Genomic DNA, 13799 nt, shown 5'->3' on the forward strand with positions numbered 1-13799 from the left:
GAGGACAGGACTCTTCAGCTCTCTGTCGATGGTACTGGATGGACAGACCGGCCCATACGGGGCTATCTCAGCAGTCCCAGCTGCTGCTTTCACACCGAAGGTCCCAAGGGGGCGCACTCTGTGCAAGAAGGACCAATAGGTCTCACCCAACACTGATGGAGGCTTGAGGCCAGACTTAGAGTCCCCACACTTCTCGAAGCAGCTCACGGATTCCTGGGGGAGTAACATGCCTGTAAGAGGGGTCTGACCCCCACAGCTTGTGTCTGGGCACTGTGTCCCGCGTGGCTGACATCCGAGGATGTCTGCCAGGAAGGAAGGAAATAGGCACACTGACCTGGGAGGGAAGGCCGAAGAACCCTCGAGCAGCAGCCCACTCAGGCATTTGGGGCCATCGCGGAGTAGCGGGCAAAAGGAACATGGTCTGCAGTGCCACAGGCTGGGGACGGATGGAGTGGATGCCAAAGGAAGCTGATCACCTCAAAACGTGAGGTGGTACAAACTGTGTGCACACTAGGTAAGTATTTGCTGATTGGCTAACCAGGAAGCTCCAGGATTTTTCAAACTCTCCTAATTGTAAAAACCTTGATTCCTTATGTTCGGAGAGGGGCCTGGGAACCTGTATATTTGACAAGACACCCCCGCCCCCCGCCCCCAGGTAAGCCCCATGAATAGGAGGTTCCCGCTGCCCTCCCATCCCCCAGGCCTGGGAGCTGCCGTGCCCTTGCCTTCCAGCACCCTCTGACTCCCCCTGGTGCCCCCACTCCACGCACACCCAGCCCAGGCCAGCCTCACTCACTTGCAGAACAATCTTCCTGGAGGAGCCCAGAGCATGTCTGTCCATATTGTGGCAGGAGGCCTCCCAGGCTAGCCTGGGCTGTGGGATAATTTGATATTCAAATCCTGGCAAAGACCTGCTTCAAGTTGCTGCAAATTAAGCTGATTTTGTCCCTCCGAATGAGGGATTTGCTTCTGTGGATCAACCCTTCCCAGGACTTGATGAGGTCAGGATTAGAGCTGGAGGGACAGAGAGAAAAGCCCGAGGCAGGAGGCTTGAGGCCTGGAGAGGTGATGGGAGGGGGAGCCCAGGTCCCAGGGGCCTGTTACCGACCCTGGAGTTCAGGAAGGTTCCCAAGGTCTCAAAAATCAGCTCTTCCCGGTGATGGCAGGGCCTCTGGGCCCCAAATGGGCTGACCTCACCCCTGTGTTCCCAGGAGAGCCCAGCCCCATCCCATTCCCGAGGCCATTTGTGGACCTCATCTAATCTTTCCAAGCACCTGTGAGCCAGGGCACCACTGATCACCCCATTTCACTGATAAGGAAATGAAGGCCACAAGAGGTAAGAAGAGGCTCCACCAGCCACAGATAACCTGGCCTCAACCACTGCCACCAGCGTGCTGTGTGACCTTGAGCATGAGGCCTCTCTGAGCCTCCTCGGAAGGATTATCGACAATGCATGCACAGTGGCGGGCACATGGCAAGCAATCCACCGAACATCAACCAAGGTTACTACCCACAGAGTAAGCACTCCATAAATGTCGGCCAAGGTTACTAGTCAGAGCAGGGATTGGAAGCTAGTCTGTTCTGGGCCTCGCAGACAGTCGTTCCCCGCCTTCTCCTGGAGGTCTGTGCCTGCTCCCGACTCTACCCCTCCTGACAGGACCCCCTCCCTGGAAGAACCTCATTTCCATCTGTTTTATCAAGGCCTGTACTGTATATTGCAGCCATTTCAAATTGCACCATTAAAGATTTTATGCTGGAGACGTTAAAATTAAAAAGATCTATGTGCAAAGAGTCACAACGAATTTAATCAACTTGATTTAATAGAAAACAGCAAATGGAATTTATGATGCTCCAAAAGACAAGGGAATTTTTTTTCAACAAAAAATAATAAAGATCACTTTGTGGAAAACAGAAAGTAGAGTGGGGTGGGGGGAGCTCCCCATCTGAGAGTTTATCAGAACCTAATCCGCAGTGAACAAGCCCAGTTGGGGCTGTTTGCCCACTAATCCCAGCTGCCATTAAAATATTAAAGATAAATCTAATCGTCTCTTTATCCAAAATAAGCGACTTTTGTGTGGGGAGAAAACATCTAACCCTTTGGGAGGAGAATTAGTCCTAATGCATCAAATGGAATTCGGTCCAGGCTGGGGCGAAATAGGGTTTAGAGGCAAATGAGATGGTAATAGAAATAAAACCCAGAATAACAAATTAAAAACCCTCATTTACACGAATTAAAAGGGCTCACAAAAGGGCTGGAAGCCCAGCCCTACCCTCCTCAGCCCCCTGCCCACACCCCCCTCCCCTGGTCTCACAGGCCTAGCTTGTCACCCGCCTGCAGGCCCAGGGAGAGGACCCATGGTCTGACCTCGCCCCCTCAACTTGTGCCTCACACCTCTCTGCAGCCCTCCCCAGCTTCCCTCTCCAAGCCCAAGCTGGGCTCCAGAAGGCTCTGACTGAGCCTGTAGTCAGCTCCCCACACCCCCTGCGTGGGTTTCTGTCCCACTGCTGTCTCTCGCTACATGAGGTCATGGTTTCATTTCTGAAACTCCCTGGGCCCCTGTTTACTTCCTAAGAAAATGGGGATAATACTAGCCTCTCATCCTCTGGCCTTAACCCCTCTGCTCTTCCCTGGATTCAACAAGATGACATCAGGACAGCCCCCAGCTCTGTGCCTGATCCATGGTGACCACTCAATTGTCAAGTCTGGTCAAGCTCCCCCTCGAGGCTCCCCAGGCAGCTCAAGCACTTTCAGGACCCTGGGGAAGTCAGGTCTGTGCCCCAGGAGGAAGGAAAGCTTAGCAGAGAGTCCGCTAGGGAGGCAGAGATGGGCAGACAGAAATAATTTTGAGTAACTAGGTGGGGTCACCCCTGAGTTGTCATTCAAGAGGACTGAGGCCACCCCAGATCATCAGGCTTCTCACTAAGCAGCTCTCTGTCCCTTAAGATTGCCCTAGCATTGGCTTTGTGGCTCCCCCTTCATGGTGACATTTCAGGGGCTCTGATATATCTGGGGACACCTACTCACGTTCTGGTCTAGGTCTGAATCCCCTACATTAAAATCACACTCTCTGCCTCAGTGGCTGGATGCTTATTGAAGGAGATAGAGTCTCCTTCCAGCGGGGTCAAGGGCCCCTCTGTGAGTCATCACGGGTTGACAGAGACAGACAAGTGTGACCGAATTCCTGGGAACCTGTTTGGACTGCAGTGGGGAGGGGTGAGAAGGGGGCCTTCATGCCTGAGGTACCCCATCACCCCACTGGTCTCTCCCCCAACCCCAGGAGAGCCACAATGCATCTCTGACCTCCCCCAGCCTTCTTAACAAATCCACTTGAACAGGAAACTCATGTTGACAGCATTTTATTATGGGATATTAAGTGGAATTGGATTGCAGGCTAAACCTTCCCTGGCTGGCTTTCCATGCTCGGCTGGCCTCCTCCCCACTGTGCCCACCACGGTCCCTCCTCCTTCTGGTGTGTGCTGGGAAGGGGTCTCGCCTCCCATCCCCTTCAACACCTCCCCCTACCTCAACCCTTGGCGGTGCCAAGTGGTGATTCTAAGCAAGAGGAAATTGGTATGGGTGGGAGGGTGGAGAAGACGACCTTCTCCACGAGATAATAAAGGGACACATAAGGAGGTGTTGGGTGGGATGAGATTTTTCCAGACAGGCATCCTAAACCTGGGTTTTGATGGGAATGCACTAAGAGGAGATGGTCACAGGTGAAGGAGTTGGGAGGTCCATTGCTGCAAGCTGTCTTAGGACCTGGGCAAGGAGGTGGGTTCCTAGACTAATACACGGTTCTGGTTAGCAAACATTAAGGAATCATCATACAGGATTAGAAATAAGTAGAACATTTGTGAGTGCCTACCATGTACCAGGCACCATGGCAAGTGTTTTACATACATTGTCTCATTTAACCCTCAAACCCTGTAACATGGATTCTTTAATTAACCCTATTTACAAAAGAGGAAATTGAGGCTCCCAGAGGTCAAGTCAACCTGAGATGGCATAGCTCGTAGTATTGAAGCCAGGTCTCACCCCAGCCATTTGACTCCAGAACTGTGCTTTTGGCCACTCCACCATAATACCTCCTATCAGGTGCTGTACCAACCACTTATGACAAAATGGGCAAGGTATAGTCTTTGGTGCCAGATGGCTGGCCAGACAGTGGATGCATTTGTCCACGATTCTTCCCTCTCTCTCCACTCTTGGCATAAACTTCCCTTGTGGAGGGATTTTTTTGCCCCGCTCCACTGCCTTCCGCCTTGGTCATGTGACTGGCTTCAGCCAATGAATTCGGCAGATATGACCCAAGCAAAAACTTGAAATGGGCTTGTGTGGTCTGGCTGTCTCTGCTCCTTATCACCTTGGCCAGGAGAAGAGCACGGCTCAGTAGCCACCGGGCCTGAGGTGAGATGTATGAAGCAGGACTGGACCAGCCTGCAGTTCAGAGCCAAGCCTAGATGTGCCTGGACCCTAGGACCCTGAGCAAGAGATAAACTCCCTGAGATGCAGATGTTGTCTGTTACGCCAGGTATGCAGAAGCTATGGAGTTGAACTTGGATGGCCTTTCAAAGAAAGACTACTTGGGGCGCCTGGGTAAGCGTCCGACTTCAGCCAGGTCACGATCTCGCAGTCTGTGAGTTCGAGCCCCGCGTCAGGCTCTGGGCTGATGGCTCAGAGCCTGGAGCCTGTTTCCGATTCTGTGTCTCCCTCTCTCTCTGCCCCTCCCCCGTTCATGCTCTGTCTCTCTCTGTCCCAAAAATAAATAAACGTTGAAAAAAAAATTAAAAAAAACAAAGAAAGACTACCTATTCAGGTGCAAGAGTGTGGTTAGCAGACAGCCTCCAGCTGCAGCCTCTTAGAGATCCACACAGTGCCCTCCCCCACATTCCAGCTTTATTAAGATATAATTGACATATAACATTGTATAAGTTTGAGGTATACAACATGATGATTTGATACATTTATAAGTTGCAAAACGATCATCACCATAGCGTTAACTACCACCTCCATCCCATCACATAATTATCATTTCTTTTTTGGTGGTGAATACAGTTAAAATCTCTTACAACATTCAAGTATATGGCACAGGATTGTTAGTTATAATCCCCCACTGCAGTGTTTGAGGGAGTCTGCCTGGCAGGGTGGGGGGGACTGGGGCTTGGCTATTTCTGCCCAACTCAAGGATCCTTTACTGGGCAATCTGCTCCAGAACTCCCTGTTAGATTGGCTGAGACTTTGCGAGATCTGCATCATGGTCTAAGGCTCTTTCTGTCCAGCCCTGCTTCCTCCCCCTTACCTTTCACAGGTGTCACCCACCACCCAAATAAATCACTTGCACTCATAACCCTGCCTTGGCACGTGCTTCCTTAGAGAACCCGAACTGTCTTATTGCCACAAAGCCTAATCTGGGTTCAAATACTGACTACACAATTTACTAGCTGCTGGACCATAACCATACTCTGACTCAGTTTCCTCATCTTTAGAAAGAAGGTAACAGTAACACCCATCTCATAGGTTTTTTTGTGAGTATTGAATAAGATGATTCAGGTACAGGGCTGAGCAAAATGCCTGGCACATAGTAATCACTCAATAAATGTTAATGGAGATTGCCAGAGGTAGTTGTAAATCTCAATAAATAAATGCTATCTATCTATGAATTCTATATAGTAAAATACCAAGTCGACAGATATAAATCTAGGGTGGGTCTTAAAAGACTGGAGAGTGAGAAAGGTGGGCAGCTGAGTTGCAAGTGAGGACAAGTATAAAGCAGAAAAAAATGAAAGCTTACAAATGAGACGGTTGATATATTCTGAGCCATCGTTTGATGAAAAAAGATGACCGGAAAAAAAGATGACCAGATTTCTGTACGATCCTTCACCATCTTCTAAACACTTTCATGCATACTTTTCTTTGAGAGCTCTCTAACAAAGCCAGGATAGGCATCACCGTCCCCATTTTACAGGTAAAGGAACTGAGGCACAGGGAAGCTTCCTGTGAGTTAGAGCACACAAGCAAGTACCAGAGGCAGGAACAGAACCATGCCTGTAGCTTTCCCTGTATAGAAGATGTATGGAAAAAGCACCAAAACAAAAAAGCAAGGGGCTTCCTGCAGCAAATCAAAGTTAGATCACTGCACAAGCCACCACTCAAGATGCTGAAGGTGGTCGTCTAGATGGCAGGAGAAAGGATACGATTAGTGAGCATCAAGGTCTATAAGGTTGGACACGAGTGACAGATCCAAGAGATCCCCAGCTATCAAAACTCGGGAAAAGCAGATCTCTGCTCTGATGGCAAGCCCTTCAACTTTTCCCCAGGTCAAAACATTTGGTTTCAAATCCGTCTTCATTCTATCAGTGAGGAATTGCTTATGTGATAGACCAGAAAACAGTGGTTTAAACACTGGTAGAAGATAGGAGATGGAAATTTATTTCTCCCTATGTAAAAAACAAACAAACAAACAAACAAACAAACAACCTCACCAGGGCAGCGCAGGGTTGATACGGTGGCATGGTGGTTCTGGGTCTTCGGGCACCCAGATTCCTGTTCTTTAGTCCACTCTCCTAATCTTAGCTTCCATCCTCAAGGTCACCTAATAGTCTAAAACAGCTCTTGAGGCACTAGCCATCATGTCTGTGTTCTAGACAGGAAGCTAGAGGAAAGGTAGAAAGAGCAAAAAGGATGTTTGTGAAATATCTTAAGGTTTTTGCTCACGTGTCGGCGAGAACTTTACCAAAGGGACCCTCCTAGCTGCAAAGGAGGCTGGGAAATGTAGTCTTTTAGCTACAGACATCACCACTCTGAATAAAATTAGGGTGCTGATGCTAAGGAAAAAAGAGAAAAGAAACTGAGTGGGCAACCGTCAGTCTCATCCATACCATAGACCCGTAACTTATGAAGAGACCTTTCTTCAAACCCTTCTGTTTGTAACCCCTTCCTAATCACAGCTCAAATGTGGCCCAAATAAGATTATTAAGGGAAACGAGTTCCCAGGCTGGATGGCACTGGGGAGTAGAGTTAGGTACTATACTCACATCTTATAATAGCTCGGGATCTGGGTTATAAACGACTCTCTCTGGTTTGACTCAAAAAGGAATTTACTGCTCCTCTCTCTTCTCCGCCATCATGGGGTGTGTGGTTGCCTATTCCTCACTATGTGTTTTCACAAGACTTGCAGGATCAAACGATTCCTGGCTAAGAAACAAAAGCAGAATTGTCCCGTTCCCTGGTGGATTCAGATGAAAACTGGTAATGAAATCAGGTTAAACTCCAAGAGGAGACACTGCAGAAGAATCAAGCTGGGTATATAAGGGGTCACACATGAGATGGTACACATTTATGCTGTGTCGAGGGCCCTGACTCATACCATATCACACCGTAAACATCGCTACTCCTGAACAATTGGATGTGTTTTATTGGGAACGTTTTTTTTTTTCTGTTTCTCTGCTTCTGCACTAGCAGGTTGGTTCAGTAATAAATATATAAGAACTTTTCTTTTTTTTTTTTTACACAGAGAGAGCATGAGCAAGGGACAGAGGCACAGGGAGACAGAGAATCCCAAGCAGGCTCCATGCTCAGCATGAAGCCCAACACAGGGCTTGATCCCACGACCCCGGGATCAAGACCTGAGTCAAAATCAAGAGTCAGACGCTCAACTGACTGAGCCACCCAAGGCATCCCTTCAAGGTTTTATTTCTTTAAAAAAAATTTTTTTTAATGTTTATTTATTTTTGAGACAGAGAGACAGAGCATGAACGGGGGAGGGTCAGAGAGAGAGGGAGACACAGAATCGGAAACAGGCTCCAGGCTCTGAGCCATCAGCACAGGGCCTGACGCGGGGCTTGAACTCACAAACCGCGAGATCATGACCTGAGCCGAAGTCGGACACTTAACCGACTGAGCCACCCAGGCGCCCTGCTTCAAGGTTTTATTTCTAAGTAATCGCCACACCGAACGTGGGGTTTGAACTTCTAGCCCCAAGATCAAGAGTCACGTGCTCTGCTGACTGAGCCAGCCAGGTGCCCCAAATATGTAAGATTTTTTGGTTTGAAAAAAAAAAAAAAAAGAAAGAAAAAGAATAAGGCCTTTCCTAGAAAGATACTGGGTAGTGCAGAGATTCTCCAGGTCTGGAACTAGAGTCAATGTAGTTACTGTCACCTCCACCGGACCCTAGGTGCTGGAACTTCCACTGACCCTACCACTGACCCCGAGCAAGGAAGTCTGCTGCCAACCTGTTACCCTACAACTTGATCTTACAGCAACCACTACTGCTATCATAGGGGCTTCTCTTGGGTTCTTGCTCCTTTGTGTCACTGGCTCTCAACACAAAGTCAGGGAGGACTGCTTCTGCTTGGTAGAGCTCGGGTCACATGACCATGTTCTAACTGCGAAAGCAAACGTCTGGCATTTCCATTTTCATTGTGGCTTCAAGGGCTCTGTCTTCCTTGGGGACTCACCAGTTGGGGAATTCTCCCGAATAGGAATCAGGTTTGGATGTGGGACAGCTCACAAAATAATGAATGTCTGTTATAGGTCTTTGTAGATGTTGTTTCACATCATCTTCATGGCCACTCACTTTACGCACAACGAAATTGAAGCTCAGATAAGAGAAGGAACTTGCCCAAGGTCACGCAACCAATGATGGTCAAGCTGCCCGCCTCAGAGGGCCGAAGAGTAAGGAATTCTTCCTGGGATCAGCCCTTGGTGGTGTCTCTGCTCCCCCACCCCTCGCCCATCCTTCACTGGATGCAGCATTGCCATGGTTCCCTCACTCCCCGCCGTCTCCTGGGTCTCTGGTAACGCTGCTCATCAGGTCATATGTCCATTGCCTCCCTCTCCTCCTCCTCCTCCAGACCCTCCTGCTTTTCCACCCATTTACAACAGCTTTATATCAATGGCTGTGGCAGGCTGCTTCACTGATCACTGGGATCTGCTTGGATCAGAGCCTTGCCCCTGAAAATGATAAACAGATGGAGGCTGAACTTCTGGACACAGGGAAGGAGAAAGGCCACAGGGACCATTTGGGCAGGTTTCCTACGGATCTCCCGGGAGAAGCCTGGGGCCTGCTGTGTGCGCTGTTGAGACTCTATGAGGAGAACATAGAAATGGCTGCCAGGGAGACCTGGGCTCCAAGATCTCTGAACTTCAACAACTGCACTCTCCCAAGGGCTCTTGGGAGAGCCCTTGCTGCTTTCCAATTTCTTTTGTATTAATCCCTCTCCTCTCCATCTACCCTCTACTCTCCATCACGACTACCACCTTCGGCCCCTCAACCAACCAGTAGGGTCTCTGGCCCGGACCAAGAGCTACCTCCTGACTGGCCTCCTTATTTTACAACTGCCAGCAGCTTCCCTTCACGCTGAGGATGACATCCAAAGTTCTTCCCCTGGCCCACGAGGCCTTGCAGGGCCTGACCCCTAATGACCCGCTATATTCCTGTCAAAGGCTCACCTGAGCCTTCAGTTGTCCCCTCCAGTTACCCTCACCTCCTCACTGTTCCTCAGAACTACCTCCCTGGTTCCTCCCCAGGACGCGAACACCAGCTTTCCCCTTAACCTTGCCACCTGCCCCAGCCCGCCACCATGGCTGTCTTCTCATGACTCAGGTCTCTGCCCAGATGTTGACTCCCCAGAATGTCCTCCCTGTTCTTCCAAAAGAGACCCCTTCTGTAATCTGTCTACAGCCCCCCACCCTGCTTTGTTTTCTCCTTAATACTTTCGCCTTCTTAAATTATCTTGCTTGTTCCATTACTTGCCTGTTAACTATCCCCCACAACCAGAACCTGAATTCTATGCAAACGGGGGCTTTGCTTTGTTCCAGCCCACAGTATTCCCACCTACAGTATCTGGCACAGGTTAGGTACACTATAAATACTTTTCGAAGGTACTGGGTTAAGTTGTCATGAAACAGTCCCGTGGGATAAATCAGAACAAACACCCTCTCAGGGCATCAAGGATGTGGTCATTCCTACCACCTGAGACTGAAGGGAAACTGAGACACAGCCAAGGGGCATGCAGCAGGCTAATGGAACGAGTCCTCTAAGCTTTTTTTCCCCCCTCCATTGTTCCACACTGCCCATAGTGAACACTGGGGAAGAGACAAGGGCACATGAACGGAATGTTTTTCTTTTCCCTTGGGAGCTAAAGAAGGAAGCTTTCATGCTGAGGGTGGGAGGGCGCAGGGGTTATGGGCAGCTGAACCCTGGTGGGTGGTGTTCTGCTGGGATAAGATCCTCAGGGGAGCTACAGGTGGCACCTAGAAGGTGACTGACGGGAGACAGGACTTTCTACAAGGCTGGCTTGAAAGCATTGTCCAAAGTGTGTTCCTTCCTTCCCACTCCCTGAGACCCTCCAAGAAAAGTCCAAAGGGCATTGTTCCCTGGAGAACTAGGAAAAGAAAACGGGCCCAGGTGTGTGAAGTAAGATGTTCTTAGCAGCCCTGACTCTGGGGATTCACCCGCCTTTCCCTCAGTGGCCCTTCCTTCCCTGTCCCCCATTCTCAGTGAGGCTGGATGGTGGCTCAAGCATTACTGGGACTCCATTCGCCTCCTTATATCCAAGGTCCCTTTCTCTCCTTGAGGCTCTGATTCCATCTTCAGGAAAACCAGAGGGGCAGCTGGCTGGCTCAGTGGTAGAGCATGTGACTCTTGATCTCGGGGTCATGAGTTTGAGCCCCATGTCGGGCCTAGCGCTTAAAGAAAGAGAGAGAGAGAAAAAGAAAGCAGTGGGTCTAGATTCCACTCGGCCCTTGGTGGCTGCATGTTCCTGGGGAGGTCACCTGGCCTCTCTGAGGTTGCTTCCTCACTTGGAAAGCATTATGATACACGTCTTTCAGGGTAGCTGGGAGGATGCATTGAGACGATGTCAAAAAGTCCAGGAATTAATACATGTTCACCGTACATCAGTTAAATGTGAATCAGAATCTCTCTTGTTTTTCTCCCAGCATCAGCCCCTTGACTAAACAAAGAAAGTGGAATGCCTAGTCCAATGTCTGATGACAGGACGGTGATAGAGGAGGGCCTCTGAGGCTCTCTGAGGAGACCCTCAGGAGAACTGGCCAGCACAACAAAGGAGAAGGCTTACTCTCCAGGGGTAAGCCCAAAATACACAAGAGCATTTAAAAAAGTGGAACACGTTTATGGGTGACAGATTCATAATGGGATTATTGATTCAAACACACATCCTTTCTCTTCCTTGCATTTCCCCCCTCCTCCCTCCAAAAATTGTTGCTGACGGCTGGGTAGTGACTCAGGGAGGCGGCTTACGGGGGAGAAAAATGACTTGGCTACAGCTGGTGCTGAAAATGACCAGCACTATGGCAAGGGAGAGGGGTAGCCTACTCCCAGATCTCCCTCCTTGAGCCTTATTGTCTTATTTGTCACAAGGAGGACAAAACCCCTGACCTGTCAGAGAAATTGAGTGGATTCAGTGTGGTAAGGGGTCTGGCACCCATTAATAATAATACCAAGAGCTATGATGTATTGAGTCCCCAGGGTCAGTTACCATGCAAGTGTTTTCAAAATATCACCTCCTGGGCACCTGGGTGGCTCAGTGGGTTACATGTCTGACTTGGGCTCAGGTCATGATCTCGTGGTTCGTGGGTTCAAGCCCCACATCAGACTCTGTGCTGACAGCTCAGAGCCTGGAACCTGTCTCCCTCTCTCTCTGCCCCTCCCCTGCTTGCATTCTCTCTCTCTCTCTCTCTCTCTCTCAAAAATAAATAAAACATTTAAAAAATTAAACAAACACAAAATATTACCTCCATCAGTCACTCCATGCAAGCTGGGACTGGATCTGTCCTGTTCCCTACCATATTGCCAGGTACAGTATGCTCCTGCAGGATGATAATAGAAACCAACACTCACAAGAAATGTATTTTGTACGTTCACAGTATAGCTTTTTGCACCTTTTCCAGCACTGTACATGTCTAATCTTCCTGACAATCCTAAGGGGTAGTTACTACCATTATCCCCATTTTATGGATGAAGAAACTGAGGCACAGAAGGCAGAAAGAAGTTGGGTAACTTTCCCAAGGTCACCAAGTAAGTGATAGGGCAATGAATCTGAACCCAGGCAGTCTGGCTCTAGAGTCCATGCCCTCGGCCACAGTGCTAATTCAGGGGACCAGGGTGTGCTCACAAGTCCCAGTACCAGGCTGTTTTGTAGGCAAAGCAATCAAAGCTAAGAGAGAATTTAATGGTTGGCTCAAAGCCACAGAACTGCGAGGCAGAAGACCCAGGATTTGGATCTGGTGTGACCTAGCTAGATGTCTCCAGAAGGGTACACTTCACTCCCCCCACCTCCAACCCCCAAATTCGGACACCTGCCCACCCCCACCAGGAATCTGTCAGAAGTTCACATCTGAGGGTGGGACTGGCTTCAGGCTGACACTGGGCCCTCCCTCCACCTGTAGCCTCTGGAAGGGTGCCTCTCAGAGGGCATGGGGTTGCCCCCATCCCCAACTTCTAGGTCAAGGTGGTAACTATCTCCCTGAAGGCAGGAACTAGAAGCTTCAGGTACAGGGTTTGGTCAAGAGATTTTTCATCCCCATCTCCTGGCAAGAGCTGAGCTTCCATCACTCACATCCTTGCCCATCGGGTGATATCTGGCTTATCGTGGATGTCCTGTGATAAGTTAGCAACATGACAGATGCCATTAACATAACATCCCCATTCATCCTTCCAGGGTAGGCTGACATGGAGAGGAGGCCAAGAGAGGAATGAAGTCAAAAGAGAACAGCTTTTGACACCAGACTCCCTTGAGGTGGAGTCTGGTCTTTGCCGCTTACTAGCTCGGTCACTTGGGACAAGTTACCTAACCTCTCTGGGAACCTAAGTTTCCATATTCATAAAATGGGAAGGGAAAGCCACTGCTTTGCACAACTCCAGGGGGTACCACTTATATTGTTATCTATGTGACTGACGCCACATGGAACCCAAATCCATAGAATACAAGGTGTAGGCTACCTCAAGATTGCATATCTTTGAATCTGCACCTTGCAAGTGAGAATATCTATGCCATGTGTATCAACTATACGAAGAAGAAGAAGACGAAGAAGAAGAAGAAGAAGAAGAAGAAGAAGAAGAAGAAGAAGAAGAAGAAAAGGAAAGAAAAGAAAAGAAAAGAAAAAAGAAAGAAAAGGAAAGGAAAAGAAAAGGAAAAAAAAAAGAAAAGAAAGGAAAAGAAAGGAAAGAAAGGAAAGAAAAGAAAAAAAGAAAGAAAAGGAAAGGAAAAGAAAAAAATAAGAAAAAAAAAAAAAACAAGAATAGCTATGTCAACTTTCAGTTGTGGATCCAAGACACTAAAAGGGTTCTTGTGAGGACAGATTATGTTGCCTAAAGGGAATGAGCAAGATAGACGCACAGTAGGAATGACATTATTATGGGATGAGGAGGCAGGCCTTGGAGTGAACAGTTTACTTCTTCCAGACACTTCCCTCACTGAGAAATACCCCAATCTAATTCCAGCTCTTGTGTGGACCAGGCCACAGTGAGCGGAGACCCATCTCATAACAGCCCTGATAGCAAGACCTCAGTTTCCATACCCTGTGGGGTCTCCTCTTACCTCTCAGTTTGGTCGCATGCCAACCACGAAGGGCACTAGACACCCTGGCAGTAGGCTGGGTTAGGAGGTTTTGATTTATTTGGGGGGTTGCAGCTGACTGGCCAAGAAATCCTGAATGGAATCTCTCCCCCAGCCTGGCTTTCCAGTCTTGGCCTAAGGAAACTAACCCTGTCTTTATCTTGCCTCATAGGGTGAATTTGATTCAAGAAATATTTAAAACAATCAATTCAACCAAC

The 13799-nt window shown here is 48.8% G+C and overlaps 1 protein-coding gene across 1 annotated transcript; it reads left to right on the forward strand.

Annotated features, from left to right (window-relative positions):
• Positions 1-7155: 7155 nt before the first annotated feature.
• On the forward strand, positions 7156-7311 carry LOC115515638 (60S ribosomal protein L39-like). Its single transcript, XM_030317627.1, has one exon. It carries the CDS (start codon positions 7156-7158, stop codon positions 7309-7311), a length of 156 nt encoding a protein of 51 aa, XP_030173487.1.
• Positions 7312-13799: the final 6488 nt, after the last annotated feature.

Source organism: Lynx canadensis, chromosome B3 (genome assembly GCF_007474595.2).
Source record: "Lynx canadensis isolate LIC74 chromosome B3, mLynCan4.pri.v2, whole genome shotgun sequence".
Classification (NCBI taxonomy): Eukaryota; Metazoa; Chordata; class Mammalia; order Carnivora; family Felidae; genus Lynx; species Lynx canadensis.

Bases quoted from the DNA above. Each gene is read 5' to 3' on its own strand.
- LOC115515638 (XM_030317627.1), top strand. From the start codon at position 7,156: ATGTGTTTTCACAAGACTTGCAGGATCAAACGATTCCTGGCTAAGAAA.